The sequence below is a fragment of the Oryctolagus cuniculus genome, chromosome 16, assembly GCF_051225735.1.
Source record: "Oryctolagus cuniculus isolate XC-2025 breed Fujian yellow rabbit chromosome 16, ASM5122573v1, whole genome shotgun sequence".
Classification (NCBI taxonomy): Eukaryota; Metazoa; Chordata; class Mammalia; order Lagomorpha; family Leporidae; genus Oryctolagus; species Oryctolagus cuniculus.
The window spans coordinates 44302252-44320061 of NC_142882.1; the positions used below are offsets into that span (position 1 = coordinate 44302252).

The 17810-nt window shown below is 40.2% G+C and overlaps 1 protein-coding gene across 8 annotated transcripts in view; it reads right to left on the reverse strand.

Moving 5' to 3' along the window:
• CRPPA (CDP-L-ribitol pyrophosphorylase A) overlaps positions 1-17810 on the reverse strand; it is a 325693-nt gene that overhangs the window by 247287 nt on the left and 60596 nt on the right. Inside the window, exon 4 of one of the 8 annotated variants that reach the window (XM_089315169.1) lies at positions 17616-17765. The exons of the other annotated variants lie outside the window; for them this stretch is intronic. Coding sequence (XP_089171295.1) covers positions 17670-17765 — 96 coding nt within the window. The 3' untranslated portion in view covers positions 17616-17669. Of the gene's footprint in view, positions 1-17615; positions 17766-17810 lie in introns of those variants that run through there. 8 annotated transcript variants of the gene reach the window in all.

Below are 17810 nucleotides of genomic sequence, written 5' to 3' on the forward strand. Positions count from 1 at the left end.
AATGATAGATCTAAGAGTCAAAGAGATCACATAAACAAGACTAGTGTCTGCTAATACTATCTGATAGAATTAAGAAGGAGAGAACGGTCTAACATGGGAATCAGGATACACAGCAGACTCATAGAATGGCAGATGCCCTAAACAGCACTCTGGCCTCAGAATTAGCCCTTAAGGCATTCAGATATGGCTGAAGAGCCCATGAGAGTATTTTAGGCATGGAAAGCCAAGACACTCTGGCAAAAAAAAAAAAAAAAAAAAAAAAAAAAAAAAAAAAAAAAAAAAAAAACTAAATGAAAGATCTCTGTGAGATCCCAGTAGAAAGAACGGGCCATCAAAGAAGGAGGTACCTTTCTCTGAAGGGAGGAGAGAACTTCCACTTTGACTATGACCTTGTCTAAATAAAATCAGAGTCAGTGAACTCAAAATGCTTCCACAGCCTTGGCAACTCATGTCAAGAGCCTAGGGTGATTACTGACACCATAAACAAGAGTGTCAATTTGCTAAGTCAACAACAGGAGTCACTGTGCACTTATTCCTCATGTAGGATCTCTGTCCTTAATGTGTTGTACAATGTGAATTAACGTTATGACTAGTACTCAAACAGTATTTTACACTTTGTGTTTCGGTGTGGGTGCAAACTGTTGAAATCCTTACTTAATTCATGCTAAATTGATCTTCTGTATATAAAGATAATTGAAAATGAATCTTGATGCAAATGGAATAGGAGAGGGAGTGGGAGATGGGAGGGGTGCGGGTGGGAGGGAAGTTATGGGGGGGAAATGCCATTGTAATCCATAAACTGTACTTTGGAAATTTATATTTATTAAATAAATTTTTTTAAAATGGGGATTAAATAATACTCTTTTAAAATATTTATTTATTTGTTTCACAGGCAGAGAGACAGAGCAAATGTATCTACTGGCTCACTCACCCAGATGCCTACAATGGCCAGAACTGGACCAGGCAAAAGCCGAGAGCAGGAAACCCAACCTAGCTCTCCCAAATTGATGGCAAGGGCCCAAGTCCTTGAATAGTCACTTGCTGCCTCTCAGTGTGCACATTAGCAGGAAGCTGGAATCAGGAATGCATCCAGGGGCCAGTGCTGTGGTGTAGCTGGTTAATGCCCTGGTCTGAAGCGCTGGCATCCCATATGGGCGCTGGTTCAAGTCCCGGCTACTCCACTTCTGATCCAGCTCTCTGCTGTGGCCTGGGAAAGCAGCAGAATATGGCCCAAGACCTTGGGCCCCTGCACCTACATGGGAGACCTGGAAGAAGATCCTGGCTCCTGGCTTCAGAGCAGCTCAGCTCCGGCCATTGTGGCCAATTGGGGAGTGAACCAGCAGATGGAAGACCTTTCTCTCTCTCTCTCTCTCTCTCTGTCTCTGTCTCTCTATCTCTCTCTGCCTCTCCTCTCTCTGTGTAACTCTGATTTTCAAATAAATAAATAAATCTTTAAAAAAAAAAATGGAGCGCAGCCAGGACTCTAAGGTAAGCACTCTGATAGAGGATGTGGGAAGTTGGTCCCACACACATTTCTAAACACTATATCAATCAAAGTAAAAAATTCCTGAGAGAAATTGTAAAATGTCTTGAACTAAATGAAAATGAAAATAGAACTTAACCAAAAATTTCAGATGCAGCAAAAGCAGTGTGCATGGTTCTTGAAAATTTATAGCATTCAATGCATATTTTAGACTTAAAAATATGCTTGCTGTCATATCCCCCAGTTACATGCTAGAAACAATACTCACTGCAACAGGGTGGAGAGGCAGGGGCCTCATAAGAGGTAGTCAGGTCGCGAGGGCTTTGCTCTCAGCATTAAGGTCATTATCATGGGAGTAGGCCAGGTATTTTCAGAGTGGGCTTCTTAAAAAGCCAGGTTCAGCTCCCTGTTTCCTGCTCCTTTACTCTTATACCCTTGCCTTTCCAACTTCCACCATGGGATAACACAGCATGAAGTTCCGACCAGACGTTGGCACCTTGATTGAATTTCCCAGCTCTGGAACTTTGAGACTAAAACTTTTCTTTACATGTTGCCCGGCTTATAGTATTCTGTTACAGCAACACCAAATGGATTAAGAAAGACCTAAAAGCGATCATTTAAACTTCCATCATAATAAATCAGAAAAGGACAAATTCAAACACAAGTAGAATAGATGATGAAAATTAAAGCAAAAAAAAAAAAAAAAGCCAATGCAATGAATAACCAAAAAAAAATCAATAAAGAAAAAAAGCAAAAGAAGGTTCATTGAAAAGACCAATAAACTCAAGCCTGGCTTAAGAAAAAATGAAAAAAGTATAAATTATTAAGAATAAAATACAAGGGTGGGCATAACAGCCTAATTCAGTTTCTACAAACATGATGCCCACAGATTTGATCACCTTAGATGAACCAATTTCAAGAAAGAAAAAATCTGCTAAAACTCCCAAGAATAGATGGAGTTTGCCTTTATCTGTTAGAGAAATTAAATAAACACTAAATAATCTTTCAAAGCAATAGCACCTTTTCCATCTAAGTTCGGGGTGAATTCTACAAAATTTTTAAAGAAGAAATTATACCAATCTTCTAAAATCTTTCAGAATATAGAAGCATAACTACTTTTTAACCCATTAACTCATTTCAATTCTGTGACTATTTTGACAATATTTATTTCACAGTTATCATAAGTTGTATGTTTATTATTCAATTTAAGTCTTTATACATGCATAGAATGATGGGATATAAGGGTTAAATTTAATACCAATATTACCATAATTCCCAAAAAAGATATTACAAGAATATCTCTCCTGAACATAGACGCAAAAATTCGTAATAAGATATTAGCAAACTGAATCTAATAATGTGTAAAAATAACTATACACCATGACCAAGTGGGATTTATCTCAGGTGACTGAGGGTTACACAACATTAAAAATTCATGAATGTAATCCATCACATCAATAAGCTGAAGGGGGAAAAATCATGATTAATCAATAGATTAAGAAAGAATACTCAAGAGTATCCAACACTCATTCATGATAAAAATCCTCAGCAAACTAGGAAAAGAGGATGGTTCCTCAACCTCATAGTGAACATCTATAGGAAACCTACAGCTCACATTATAATAAATGGTGACAACTCACAGCTTTCATACTAAGATCATTCTCCTATCCATCACCCCTTCTCAACATCATACTGAAATTCCAAGTGAACAAGAAAAGAAGATAAGTATTATGATTCAGAATGAAGAAATGCAGCTGCCATTTTTTGCAGGTGGCATTATTATTTATATATAAAATCGGAAAGCATCAACAAAAGACTCCTGGAATTAATATGCTATCACAGTGAAGTTGCAGGATACAAGGTTACATGGTTAATGTACAAAGTCCATCACTTCTTCATATACACAAGGAACAAGTGGAAATAAAAAGAAAGGTGATCAAGATGGAAAAATATATTATTATAATTTACAGTAGCACCCCAAATATGACATAGGTAGAGATCTATATATAAGATGCACATGAGGAAAACTACAAAACTGGGGACTGAAATCAAAGCATTAGTAAACAAGTGTAGTGATATTTCATGCTCACGGAAAGGAAGATTGAATACTGCTAAGATGACAGTTCTTCCCAAGTCGAGTTGTAGATTCAATGAAGTTCCACTGAAAATTCCAGAAAGCTATTTTGTAAATATCAAAAACTGATTCTACAGTTTATGTGAAGAGGCAAAAATAGTCACATTAACCATCCCAATATCAAAACAGAAGATGAAAGTAGAAGGACTGGCACCGACCTCACAATTTACTGTACAGCTACTGTAATCAAGACAGTGTGGTATTGGCAAAACCACAAAAAATAGATCAATGGAACCATCCACATAAATCTAAGTCAACTGATCTCTGACAAAGGAACAAAACACAATAGAAAAAAAGTGTTTTCAACAAATGATGCTGGAACAACTACAGGCAGAAAAAAAAAAAAGGGGGTGGGGAGGTATTTGGCACAGAGAAAAAATGGCACTGGGATGCCTGGGTTTGAGTCCAATTCTAGCTTCCTGTAATGTAGATGCCAGGAGACAGCAGGTGATGGCTCGAGTAAGCACTGGGTTCTCTAACACTCATGTGGGAGACGCGGATGAATTTCATGCTCCTGGCTTTGGCTTTGGCCTGGCTTCATCCTGGCTGCTGAGGGTATTAAGGGAGAGAAGCAATGGATGGAAGATATCTCTCTCTCTCTCTCTCTCTCTCTCTCTCTCTCTCTCTCTCTCTCTCTCCCCCCTGTGTGTGTGTGTGTGTGTGTGCGTCTCCCCCACCACCACACATCTTTCAAATAAAATTAGTAAAAATAAATAGATAAGACAAATATACATACATCTTACACAACTCAAAATGGATCACAGACCTCAACAGAAAACAGATAACTACAAAACTCCTAGAACATAACACAGGAGAAAATCTAGATGAATTTGGGCATGGTGATGGCTTTTTACTACAACATGAAAGGAACAATTCATGAAATAAAGAATTAATAAGCTGGACCTCATTAAAATAAAAAAATCTCTGCTCTGCAAAAAAAAAAAAATCAGGACAATAAAAAGACAAACTATATACTGGGAGATCTTATGTGCAAAAGATGTATCTGATAAAGTGCTGGTACCCAAGGTATATACTGAACTCTTAATTTAAAATAATAATAATAATGATAATGAATGTACCAAAGACCTTAACAAACACCCCATAAAGGAAAATGAAATGTGAAAGAAGTACACGAAAAGATGTTTATGGGCCACCACTGTAGCAAAGCAGGTAAAGCCACTGGCTGCAGTGCTGGCATCCTATATGGGTGCCGGTTCATGTCCTGGATTCTCCACTTCCAATCCAGCTCTCTACTAAGGCACCTGGGAAAGCAGCAGAAGATAATACAAGTGCTTGGGCCCCTGCACCCATGTGGGAGACCTAGAAGAAGCTCCTGTCTTCAGATTGGTCCAGTTCCAGCCACTGTAGTCATTTGAGGAGTGAACCAACAGATAGAAGATTCTCTCTCTTTATCTCTTTCTCTCTCTTCCTCTCCCTTTCTCTAACTTTGCCTTTCAAGTAATAAATAAATAAACCTTTTTTAAAAAATGAGATTATTCACATGCGATAGAATGAACAAAAGCCACAACACTGACAACAACAAATGCTGGTAGGGTGTGGAGCTCCTGGAACCCTCACTTACTCATGGTAAGAACATAGACGGGAATTTCCAATTTGGAAGAGAGTTTTGTAGTTCCCCACAAAACTAAACATATTCTCTCGCCACATGCTGCAGTGTCTCGCTCCTTGGTATCTACCCAGAGGAGCTGAGAATATGTCTGTTCAAAAACTTGCACATGGATATGTATATCAGCTTTATGCATAACTGCTAAAACTTGGAAGTAATCAAAATTATCTTTCAGTTAGTGAATGGACACAAAAATTGTTGTACATCTGGATCATGAAATATTAATCACTGCTAAAAAGAAATGAGCTATCAACCCATAAAAGGACATGGAAAGGGGGCCAGCGCTGTGTCACAGAGGGTTAAAGCCTTGACCTGAAGTGTCAGCATCCCATTTGGGCGCCAGTTCGTGTCCCGGTTGCTCCTCTTCTGATCCAGCTCTCTGCTATGGCCTGGGAAACCAGCAGAAGATGGCCCAAGTCCTTGGGCCCCTGCACCCATGTGGGAGACATGGAAGAAACTCCTGGCTCCTGGCTTCAGAGCAGCGCAGCTCTGGCTGTTGCAACCACATGGGAAGTGAACTAGCAGATGGAAGACCTCTCTCTCTGTCTCCACCTCTCTCTGTAACTCTGTCTTTCAAATAAATAAAATAAATCTTTAAAAAAAAAAAAAAGAACATGGAAGAACCTTTAACGTGTTTTGGTAAATGAAAGCATCCAATCTGAAAAGGCATCACATTGTATGATCTCAATGGTACACACTCACAAAGGCACATGATGGAGATGGTAAAAGGACATGTGGTTGGCAGGTATGGGTTGCAGGGAGGGAGGAATAACGGTGCACAGAGGATCTGGGGGCATGAAACTACCTTGTACTGTATTGAAATAGCAGCTACAGGTCATCATGCACTTGCATTAACTCAATATGCAACAGCAAGAGAGAACTCTAATGTAAACTATAGACTGAGGGTGACAATGACACACCAGTGTAGGTTCTTCAGTTGAAACAAAGGTACCACCTAGGAGGGGGGACATGGATAATGAGAGTGGCCACACTCACTTAGAGGCAAGTTATAAGGGATATTACCAAACCTTCCTCTCAATTTCACTGTCAATCTACAATTCTCTAAATCTAGTCTTTTTAAAAAATTAAAAGATAAAAAGATTTGCTTTGTTAATTTGTCACTATTTTTAACCTGTTTTCCCTTAACCTTTAACTCAAGCAAAAAATCAAAATAAATGAATGAACAAAATGATCTATAAGTCCTTCCATTTACTGTAGAGAGCTGCCTTACTTTCTCAGGATGCTGCACTTGAAATCCACAGAAAATGTTCCTTATGCAAACAATTCCAGCCACTTTATGTCAGAGACTTGAATTACTGATGTGCTCTCTTAATTGTCAAAGGTGGGGTATTATGTCTACAGTTTCCCAGATATGTTATATCCTAAGACCTTTTTGCAACATTTCATAATATATTCAGGAAGGAACTTCGGGAAACAACGATGTAACCATTCCTAGCTCAGAGCAGCTATGAAAAGTAGCTTTGTCACTCTCTTTCTGCAGACTGTGCTCAAGTCTCTGGCTACCTCTCTCTTCCTTGTCTTTACCTTGTTCCTTCCTCTCTAAGTATCTTTCTTTTCCTCAGTCTACTTTTCTCATGATCTGCCTTTTTCTGCATATTTATCTCACTTGTACTCTCTCTGCCCTAACCCCTTCCATGGCTTGTCTATCACTCAGTTTCTCTCTCTCTCTCTCTCTCTCTCTCTCTCTCTGCCTCTCTCTCTCTCTCTCTAACACACACACACAAAAGTGCCATACAAAAACCTAGCAATCTGTTTCATGACAACCATACTGTGTATTAATAACCAGCCCATTTTTAACAAGTGAGACTTTGGTTAAATATCCTAAGAATTTATTTTCAATTCAATAAAGAAAGGTGAGTTTCTTTATTTTTGTTTTAGTCATTTGTGTTACTGTTCCCAGGAATCTCTCTTAAGTAAAAGCTTCAACATCCTGCTTATTAAGTCCTAGAGTGAATTAAGCCACTAACTCCCTCTAATATGAAAATGATCTATTAGTCTAATGGAAGAAAATATGCTAAGTTGAGAGATCAGGCAAATCACATCTATTCAAAGGTAATTAAAACATCAAATCAGGCATGAACTTACATTTTAGAGAAAGACATTTTAGAAGACAATGACATTTTAAAATGTGTATTTAGTACTGAAATATGAGTATATTTAAAATTTAAAATATGACTGCTATGGCACATAAATAGTGTACATAATGAACAATGAATTGGAATATTTACATATTTCACTGTTGACACTCAAACACCAAAGCATGTGCCAAATAAAATGTATGAAAATCAAGTAATCTAATTACAAGTTAAGGGCGCTGATTTGAAATGGATAAGCAGCTCAAAAAATTCTCTCCTGCACAAAATCAATGAGAACTTTGGCAAAAGATTTTCAAAGCATGAAACAATTTGGGGGCTATGTAGCAAATGTAACCAGCAAATACAACCTTGAACTTCGGTGATTATAGCAGAATCGTGGGTTTTTTACTTCCCTTGTTTTCTCCTCACTGCCTCCCTTGATTTGGAGTGGCCTTGAAAACCAGAGCCCAGGTGCCAGCCCTGTGGCGAAGCAGGTAAAGCCACTGATTGCAGGGCCAGCATCCCATATGGGTGCCGGTTCAAGTCCCAACTGCTCCACTTCTGACCCAGCTCTCTGCTGTGGCCTGGGAAAGCAGTAGAAGATGAACCAAGTGCTTGAGTCCCTGCATCCATGTGGGAGACCTGGAAGAAGCTCCTGGTTCCTGGCCTCTGATCGACCCAGCTCTGGCTGTTGTGGCCATTTGCGGACTGAACCAGCAGATAGAAGACCTTTGTTTCTGTCTTTCCCTCTGTCTGTACCTGAGGCTTAGCTGCCACTGAACTATCTACATACAGTGGCCTATTATATACTAGCTAAGCTGCTGCCACAGCCTAGACCCTATGGGGCCAAGCTTCTGGGATTCCTCCCAGAAATGGATGCACTCTGCTCTCCAGACCTGAGCTGAAGCTGTGGTCATAACTCAGGAAAACAGTGCCTGGGCACGGCCATTCCATCTATATGCCACCCCCAACCCCAACCCCAGCTGCTCAGGACCTGACCTTGGTGCTTCGGTGGAGCTGCCCCACTGACCCCTCCAAATCACTGCTGCACCATGGTCCTTGGGGCTACAGCTGAAGCTGTGCGGTGACTCCCAGGGAAATGACACCTTCACCGAGCTGTTCAGCTGTGTACATGCAAGGGCTGAGTGTGCAGGTACCATGTGTCCCTGAGAAACAAAGCACTGACTTAGCTGAGACACTTCTCCTATAGGCAAACAACCCTACTACACTACCTCTCTGCAACAAGACCAGACCCTCAGAGACTGAGCTGCTACGACATCCCCCTCCCAGGGAATACAGCTGTCACTGGAATACTCCCTGTGTACCAAGTACCAAGTAACAACTGGGCACTGCATTCCAGGGTCCTTGCATGAGTGCCTGACATCAGGGGGACCATATTCCACCCTTCCAGGGTCCAGAGTCACCACTACATGATGCCTTACCTCTCAGAGCCTGAAGAAGCTAAAACAAGGCTGTAAGAGCCATGATCACGTAAAAGTATTTACACATTAAACCCACAGAAATCAATACAAGGACACAGGAAACATGAGAAAGCAAAGAAACATGAACCTGAAAGGGAAAGCAGTAACTCTCCCAGAGATAGAAAGTTATCAACTGCCTATAAAGGGATCCAAAATAACAATTTTAAGCAAACTTAGCAAAATACAACTGAATGCTCTTAGAAATAGTTAGTTCAAAGAAATAAGGAAATCAATTAACAATCTAAATGAGAAACTTAATAAAGAGATAACAAAAAAAGAAATTTTGAAAATGAAGAGTCCAATAAAGGAAATAAAAAATACAATAGACAGTTTCAGCTGAAGACTAGATCAAGCAAAAGAATCTCAGAATTTGAAATAAGTCTTCTGAAATTACCCAGAGGGAAAAGAAAAGAGAATGACAAACAGTGAAGACAGCCTACAGGACTCGTGGGACATGATTATGTGAAAAAAAAGATTCACATTATGGGAGTTCCTGAGGGAGAAAAGCTAAGGATAGGGACATAAAGTATATTTAATGAAATAATTGCTGACAATTTCCTTAATCATGGAAGAGGTATGCACATCCACATTTAAGAATCTCCAAGCTTCCCAAAAAGATTCAGCTCAAAGATATTCCCACACAGACACACAGCAATCCAACTGTCAGAAAGCAGAGACAAAGAGAGAGCTGTACAAAGAGCAAGAGAAAATACCAAATCCACATATCAGGGAATTCCCATTAGACTGTCGACAGACTTCTCAGTAGAGTCCCTGCAGGGCAGGACAGACTGGGATGACACAGTCCAAGTCTTGACAGAACAAAAATCCCAGCCAAGATTCCCACACCCAGCCAAAGCTGTCCTTCAAATTGAAGGAGAAACGAAGTCTTTCCCAGGCATCCAAAGACTAAAGGCATTGATCACCATAGACCAGACTGACAAGAAATGCCACGAGAGTCTTACATTTAGAACTGGATTACAATGATAAAAAGAAACAAACTGTATAAAATTCACTGGTAGAGCAGATACAGAAAGAGAAAAAAAATCAAGCCTTTTTACTACAGAAAACTGTCAAATCACAAAAATAACCAATAAGAAAATAAGAACAAGTGATATACAAAACAAGCAGAAACAAATAAAAAAATTCACAAGTTCTTACTTATCTATAATGTTGAAAGTAAGTGCATTAAATTTCCCCAATTAAAAGATAAACTGGCTGAACAGATAATAAAAGAAAACCCACCTATCTGCTACCTTCACTGGTGGGAGACACACATAGATTAACGAGAAGGGATGGAAAAAGATTCTGCACAAGTGGGAAAAAAAAAAGTGAGCACAAGTAGCTACAATGATATCTGATAAAATATACACTTTAAGTCAAAAACTGTTTAAAAAAAAAGAATATTGTATAATGATAAAGGAAACAAGTCATCAAGGGGGCAAGGGGACATTACTACTGCAAATAGTAATGCAAATAATTATGCAAATTACTACCCAACCCTGGAGCACACACACATATAATAAACAAATATTACTAGATATAAAGGGAGACATAGGCTCCGATACAAAAATAAATGAGGACTTTAACACCCTACTTTTAACAATGACAGATTATCCAGATGGGGAAAAAAAAGTATAGGACAGACACATCTGCAATCAGCACCTGATACTCAGACCACTAGACTTGGTAACTCTGTTATAATGGAACTCACAGCCCTCCAACATTTATAAAATAAGTAGAATTATCCCATTTTATATGTAGGAAAATAACTAAGAGTACATGCAATCTGCTGATAGACCTGGGACATTTATCCAGGTGTTTTGTTTTTCTTTTTTCTTTTTCCTGCATAGTCCAAATGATTTCCTTTAATCCTCTCCTTCATTATATAAAAAGGGCTTTGTTTACTTACTGCTAAACTCAGTTCCATATTAAAGCACTATTTCTCCATTTTTATATGCATAAATGCCTTAATATGTTATTTAATAAACATTTAAAATACTGTCACACCAAAACTAGGCACACAAGAAAGATAATAACTTTCAAGTAAAAATGTAAAACTATTTTCATCATTTCTTTCTATTTCTTTCTATTGAGTGGCTATCGTGTACCAGATACCTTCTCAGCCTTGAGGATGATACAGTGAAAGACACAATGTTCCTGCCCCATGGACTGCACACTGCAGAAAGATAAAGGATCAAAGAAGTAAACAGGGCAACTAGGGGTTACAGAGAGACATGTGTTACAAATGAGATTTGGAAAAGAATATGAAAAACCATAGATAGGAAGGACTCCTAAGAATTAATTAAAGGGTACTATGTGAATTCATATAAAAATGAAATTAAAATAATTATATTTTGGTGACAGAAAAATAAAAAAGTGAAGTCCATGCATAGCTTTTCTCATAATCCACATTTTCCATCAAATTTCTGAAGATTACTTGTATTTAAACTGCAACTAAGGGGTTGAAATTAAGCCAGAGTATAAGAAAAAGGGCTTATATTGGTGGAGAAGAAGAAATGTGGACAGTCAAGCTCATAATGCTGCTAAAACCACAAGAATGTTACAGGTTCAGCACTTACTTTGTTTATGCCTGAAAGTTCATGGCAAGAGAAAAAGGAAAAGGAAAGATGTTAGGAATAATCAAAAGAAGAACAGCAGAAGCCACAGCTGGTGTTTGTTTAACACTATGGTAGATTGGATTACTGATCCTAACATTTTCTTCCTCCTAGGTACTCACACCATTTTGCAGATGTGAAGTTACCAGCTCAATGTGCCAGTATTAGGCTTGGTCACAAGGAATGCATTGTCCAAAGGAATATGAGTAAGAAAGGGTGTCAGTGTGTTCTATCCATATGTGCTACTTATGAAGAATCACATATTACCAACTGTTCTCTCACACCTCCTACCAATACTGCAAAAACCTGTCCTGGGGAACTACCACTATCCCTTCAGCCTGGGCTCCAGATGGAACAGAGAAAACCTGAGCCCTACCCTGACTGTGGAATCTCCCCTACCACAACGAGACAAGCAGCTACAGAGCCACCCAACATCCAGTCAACCTGCACACAGGTAGTCAAAACTGATTGCAGTTTACTGTCATGGAGATATTTGTACATAATAACAGCCAACACATACTTGTAATATTATGTACATACTTAGGCATCATGAACACTACACAGATTAACTCATTCAAATTTCCCAACAAACACATGGACAAATACTAACGTTAGCACTGTTGAGCAGATACAGGAAACTGAGATTGACAAGTTAAATAATCTGCTAACAGTCACACAATAAGTAGAATCGAGCTCAGCATGTCCAAAAAAAGATTTAATACAACATTAAGAATTAATGATAAGGAAGCAAAATATCTGTATACTTAAAACTATAAGATGTTAATGAAAGAAACTGAAGATGAAACAAATTGAAGGGTATCCCATGTCCATGGATTGAAAGTAATACTGTTAAGATGTCCATACTACCCAAAGAAATCTATAGATTCAATGCAGTCCTTATCAAAAAAATCAACATCATTCTTCACAAAATTAGAAGAAAAAAAAAAGGATACTAAAATTCACATGGAAATGCGAAAGGACTCCAAATGGCCAACCACCTTAAGCAAGAACAAACAAGGAGGCGCCACACCATCACATTTCTTTATATACTACAAAAATACTGTAACCTATCAAGTGTAGTACCAACCTAAAAACACACATTTACACTAATAGAATGGAATGGAGAGCTCAGAAGTAAATCCACACACTTACAGCCAACTGATTCTCAGTAAAGGTGCCAAGAACACTGAATGAGGAAAAGACTGTCTCTCCACCAAATAATACTGGGGAAACTGGACAGTCACATGCAGATGAGTGAAAATGGGCCCTGGTCTCAAGCTTTATGTAAGAATCAACTCAACATTTGCTGAAGACTTACACATAAGACAGGAAATCAGGAAATGAGTGGAAGGATTCAAGGAGAAAGCTCCACGACCATGGTCCACGCACTGATTTCGTGAATAAGATCCCAAAGCACAGGCAACAAGGACAAAGTAGACAAATGAGATTATATCAGACTAAGAAGCTTCTGCATAGCATAGGAAACAGTGGAAAGACAACACAAAGACTGAGAGGAAATATATACAAATCCTCCATCAAACAAGGGGCTGATATCAAGAAATATACAAGAAAATCAAACTACTCAGTAACAAGAAAACAAATTACCTTATCGAGAAAGTGGTCAAAGGACCAGAATAGGCATTTCTCAAAAGACAGTCAAAAGACATTTTTAAAAAGTCTAAATACGGCTCATCAGAGAAATGCAAGTTACAACCACAACGAGATGATTGTCTCAGGCCTGTTAGAATGGCTATTATCACAAAGATGAACAATAACCCTGGTTATCTGCACTCCCATCGTCCCTGAAGCATCAATCACAGTAGTCTAGACAAGGAAATGGAGTGCTTCTCAGAGGGCAAAGGGGCTGGAAAATGTGGTGTCCTGTACAGAGCACAGGACCCTTTGGCCTTCAAAAGTCACAGAAGTCTGTCATCTGCAGCAGGATGGATGAACATAGAGGACATCATAGGAAATGAAATAAGACAGCTGGGGCCAGCGCTGTGGCATAGCAGGCTAAGCCACCATCTGCAGTGCTGGCATCCCATACGGGCATCAGTTCTTTGTGTCCTGGCTGCTCCACTTCCAAAAAGCTTCCTGCTAATGTGCCTGGGAAAACAGCTGAGGACAGCCCAAGTGCTTGGGCCCCTGCACCCACATGGGAAACCTGGAAATAGCTCTGGTTCTTGGCTTCAGCCTTGCCCAGCCCTGAATGTTGAGGCTATTTGGGAAGTGAACCAGTGGATGGAAGATTTCTCTCTCTCTCTCTCTCTCTCTCTCTCTCTCTCTCTCTCCCTCCCTCTGCCTGTCTGTAACTCTGCCTTTCAAATAAATAAATAAATCTTTTAAAAAAGAAAAATTATTGAATTAAGTTCAATTTGACAAAAATATGTTACCAAAAACATATCACTGTTGGGTTACATTGCAAGGATACAACTAAGAGGTGACCCCAAGCTCTTAAAAGAGATGGATATCCCTTTTACAAATAAAACTGAATAAATTCCTCCATCTGTATTAGTAAAATCATGGCATGAATAAAACCTGCAATCTACTGAAAATGCAGCAATGAACGAATAGTTGAGCTTTTCTCTGCACATAGCGTTTCAGCCTGCTTTGTATAACACTGCGACATGATACAACATGACTTGTAATATGCTTGAAAACAAAGGACATGTGTGCATTCCACAATCCAGCTGAATCAGGAATGCAGCAAAGAGACCAGCCTGCTTCCAATGAAAGGGAGAAGTCTGAGTGACTTCCTGGTACTCCTAATTCCATTTAATATTCTGTGGTAGGGAACACACACACTGCACAAAATGATGTAACTCGTCTTCATCTGTCTAAGGAGGCTTTGGACATTTATTCTTTTTAACTTTTTTAACTTAACAAAGAAATGTGAGATTACCGAGGGGAAAGGAGGGAAAGTTCATCTGTAGCTCTTCTGGGGGATGGAAGACATCAAATTTTTCCTTGTAGCTTTCTTATTACCCTCAAGACTATTGTGGCTAAGGAAAGGGCATGTTTCCAAGAAAGGGATTTGGTGTCATGAAACACATACATTTAATGGGAGGTTCCTGAACCTCCCCCCGACGGAACTGCAGCCATCAAAAAACAAGGGAGTGAGTCGACTTTTTTTATTTCATATATTCCAAACGCATTTGTACCCTGAGGGCAACAGGACTACTCCACAAAGTTACACCAGGAGGATGAAAATTACACAGCTATAAAGACAGACCGTATGCTATTAACGACGCACTGCTGAACGGACTCCCAGCTAGCCAGCTAAGGAAATATGAGCCTTTTCATATTTGGCTACCAACCTTATCATCAAGATATTCCTAATTCTATGTTTGATCTGCACGCATCCTCAAAATGCATTAGAATAACACCATGTCACTACTTCAAGACTCAGTTTCAGGGAATGTAGCACGTATTAGCATCAGAATTCAAATGTTACCACGTTTTTGCCACTTTATAGATACCTACCCCGTGCATAGACCTTGATTTCTTATCTAAAATATGAGAGTATCAGAGACTAGTGGCTGTGACTTCCACAGAGTGCATCTTCAATGAGCTGGTTTCCCTTCCCCTAATATAACTCAAAGAATCCCATGACAACTTAGCAAGGGAAGGGCACCCAAGGGCAAAGCTGGAGAACCGACCATTTCAATCAATTTCAAGTAACCTAAAAGTCTTAAAAAGGTGTATGCACTCCTTCCCAACCGATCCCCAGTTTACTCAGATTCCCAACTTCCATAGCCACAAGGCTTGGCAGGGCCAGTGTGGAGGCACAGTGGGTTAAGCCACCACTTGCAACACCAGCAGCCCACATAGGAGGGCCGGTTGGAGTCCTGGCTGCTCTGCTTCCAATCTGCTCCCTGCTAATGAACCTGGGAAGGCAGTGGAAGATGACGCAAGTACTTGGGCCCCTGTCACCCACATGGGAGACCCAGATGTATTTCCTGGCTTCTGGCTTTGACCTGGCCTAGACCTGGCTGTTATGACCATTTGGGGAGAGCAGATGGAAATTCTCTCTCAATCTCTCTCTCTCTCTCTCTCTCTCTCTTTCAAATGAATAAGTACATCTTTGGGAGGGGTAAAGTATCTTGGCTACAACAAATGCCCAAATCAGAAATGCAGTCAATGCAGAGGACAAATAGCTCTAAGTTTCAGGGCAGGGATTTATTTATTCCTCTGTTCAGTGAATAACACATCCTAATATCTAATTGCTGTGCAAAAATTAATTTAGGGTAAGGAAGGAATATGCCATTAAATCAAGAATTAGATGATTTGTTTTAAGTATATTTTAATTCTGTATGCTAAAGGGTCATCAAGTCAGAGCTAAAAAGAATCTGAGACTCTAGTCCAAACCCTTCATTTACAGGTGGAGAAAGAGCAAGAAACTACAGTCTGTGACCTGCATTGTTCAAGGTCACTGAGCTGGAAACACAAGAAAGCCATTCTTGACTCTCAGCATCCTCACTGCTGGCCACTGATGATGGTCCCTAGTATCAATGGTGGCACAGGCTTGAGGTGGGAAAGTGTGGGTGTTAGGATAGCCTGGCAACAGGGCAGGGTGGCCCAGCAAAGGGGACGCCCACTCAAACAGTGGCTTGTTTGAGCAGATAACTGCTGGATGCTCCAGTTCATTCAGCATGATAAGTACATTTGTGTTCCATAACCACCTGGACTCATTCTAAGCTATTTATTGTTTTATACATAATTTTTAGAGATAAAATGATTTGATCAGTTATATTGGTGTTAATATCTTCTCTTAAAAAAAGATTTATTTTATTTATTTGAAAGGCAGAGTTACAGAGGGGCAGAGACAGAGAGAGAGAGGTCTTCCATCCACTGGTTTGCTCCCAGATGGCCACATGGCCAGAGCTGTGTTGATCCAAAGCCAGGAGCCGGGGGCCTTTTCAGAGTCTACCATGTGGGTGCAGGGGCCCAAGGACTTAGGCCATCTTTTACTGTCTTCCCAGGCCACATCAAGAGCTGAATCGGAAGTGGAGCACCCAGGACTCAAATCAGTGCCCATATGGGATGCTGGTACTGCAGCTCTGCCACAGCGCCAGCCCTGCTAATATCTTCTTATTTATTTGACAACTTACAGACCCTAGACAAACTAAGTAACATGTGCAATCGCAACCAGAAAAGAGCAAAATTTTACAGAAACAGAAAATTCCAGGTTACTTACAAATCTATCACAAAACTACAAAAATTAATTTTTTATTTCAGTTTCTATAATAATCTAAAAATAATCTATGTGCGGGGCCAGCACTATGGTGTAGCAGGTAAAGCTGCCGCTTTACTGGTATCCCATGTGGGCTGGTTCAAGTCCTGGATGCTCCAATTCCAATCCCGCTCTCTGCTATGGCCTGGGAAAGCAGTGGAGGATGGCCCAAGTCCTTGGGCCCCTGAACCCACATGGGAGACCCAGAAGAAGCTCCAGGCTCCTAGCTTTGGATCGGATCAACCCAGCTCCAGCCATTGAGGTCATTTGGGGAGTAAACCAGAGAATGGATGACCACCACCTTCTCCTCACTGTTTTGCTCACTTGTGCTCTCTCTCTCTCACTCTCTCTCTCTCTCACTCTCTCTGCCTCTGCAACTCCACCTCTAAAATAAATAAATAAATCTTTAAAAATATATACATGTAACATTTTGGTAGGAATTGAACAAACTGAATACTAATATGTAAGGTTCATTAATTTTCTTCTATTTCTATATATTTCTTTTTTTTTTTTTTTTTTTTTTGACAGGCAGAGTTAGACAGTGAGAGAGAGACAGAGAGAAAGGTCTTCCTTTTCCGTTGGTTCACCCCCCAAATGGCCGCTATGGCCAGCACGCTGCAGCCGGCACACTGCACCGATCCGAAGCCAGGAGCCAGGTGCTTCCTCTTGGTCTCCCATGCGGGTGCAGGGCCCAAGGACTTGGGCCATCCTCCACTGCCTTCCTGGGCCACAGCAGAGAGCTGGACTGGAAGAGGAGCAACCAGGACAGAATCCGGCGCCCCAACAGAGACTAGAATCCGGGGTGCCTGCACCGCAGTTGGAGGATTAACCTAGTGAGCCATGGCGCCGGCCTATTTCTATATATTTCTAACCAACAAGAGAGATATCTTCTTTTGGAGGGGGGGGAGAAACGTCAATACTCAGAAGTGCAGCAAATCCCAAGCAATAACAAAGTAACAGGAACTCAAATCTGTCTGATTACACACACCCTGCTGTTACATTAGGGCTGTGTTAGATCGCAGGCAGCCACAGATGCTTGGAGGGTGAGGAGTGTCTTCTTCCCTCTGTATGTGGGCTGATCTCTGATTGCTGCAACCTACAGAATAAGCAGAAGTGATGGGAAGGTGATGGATGACAGGAA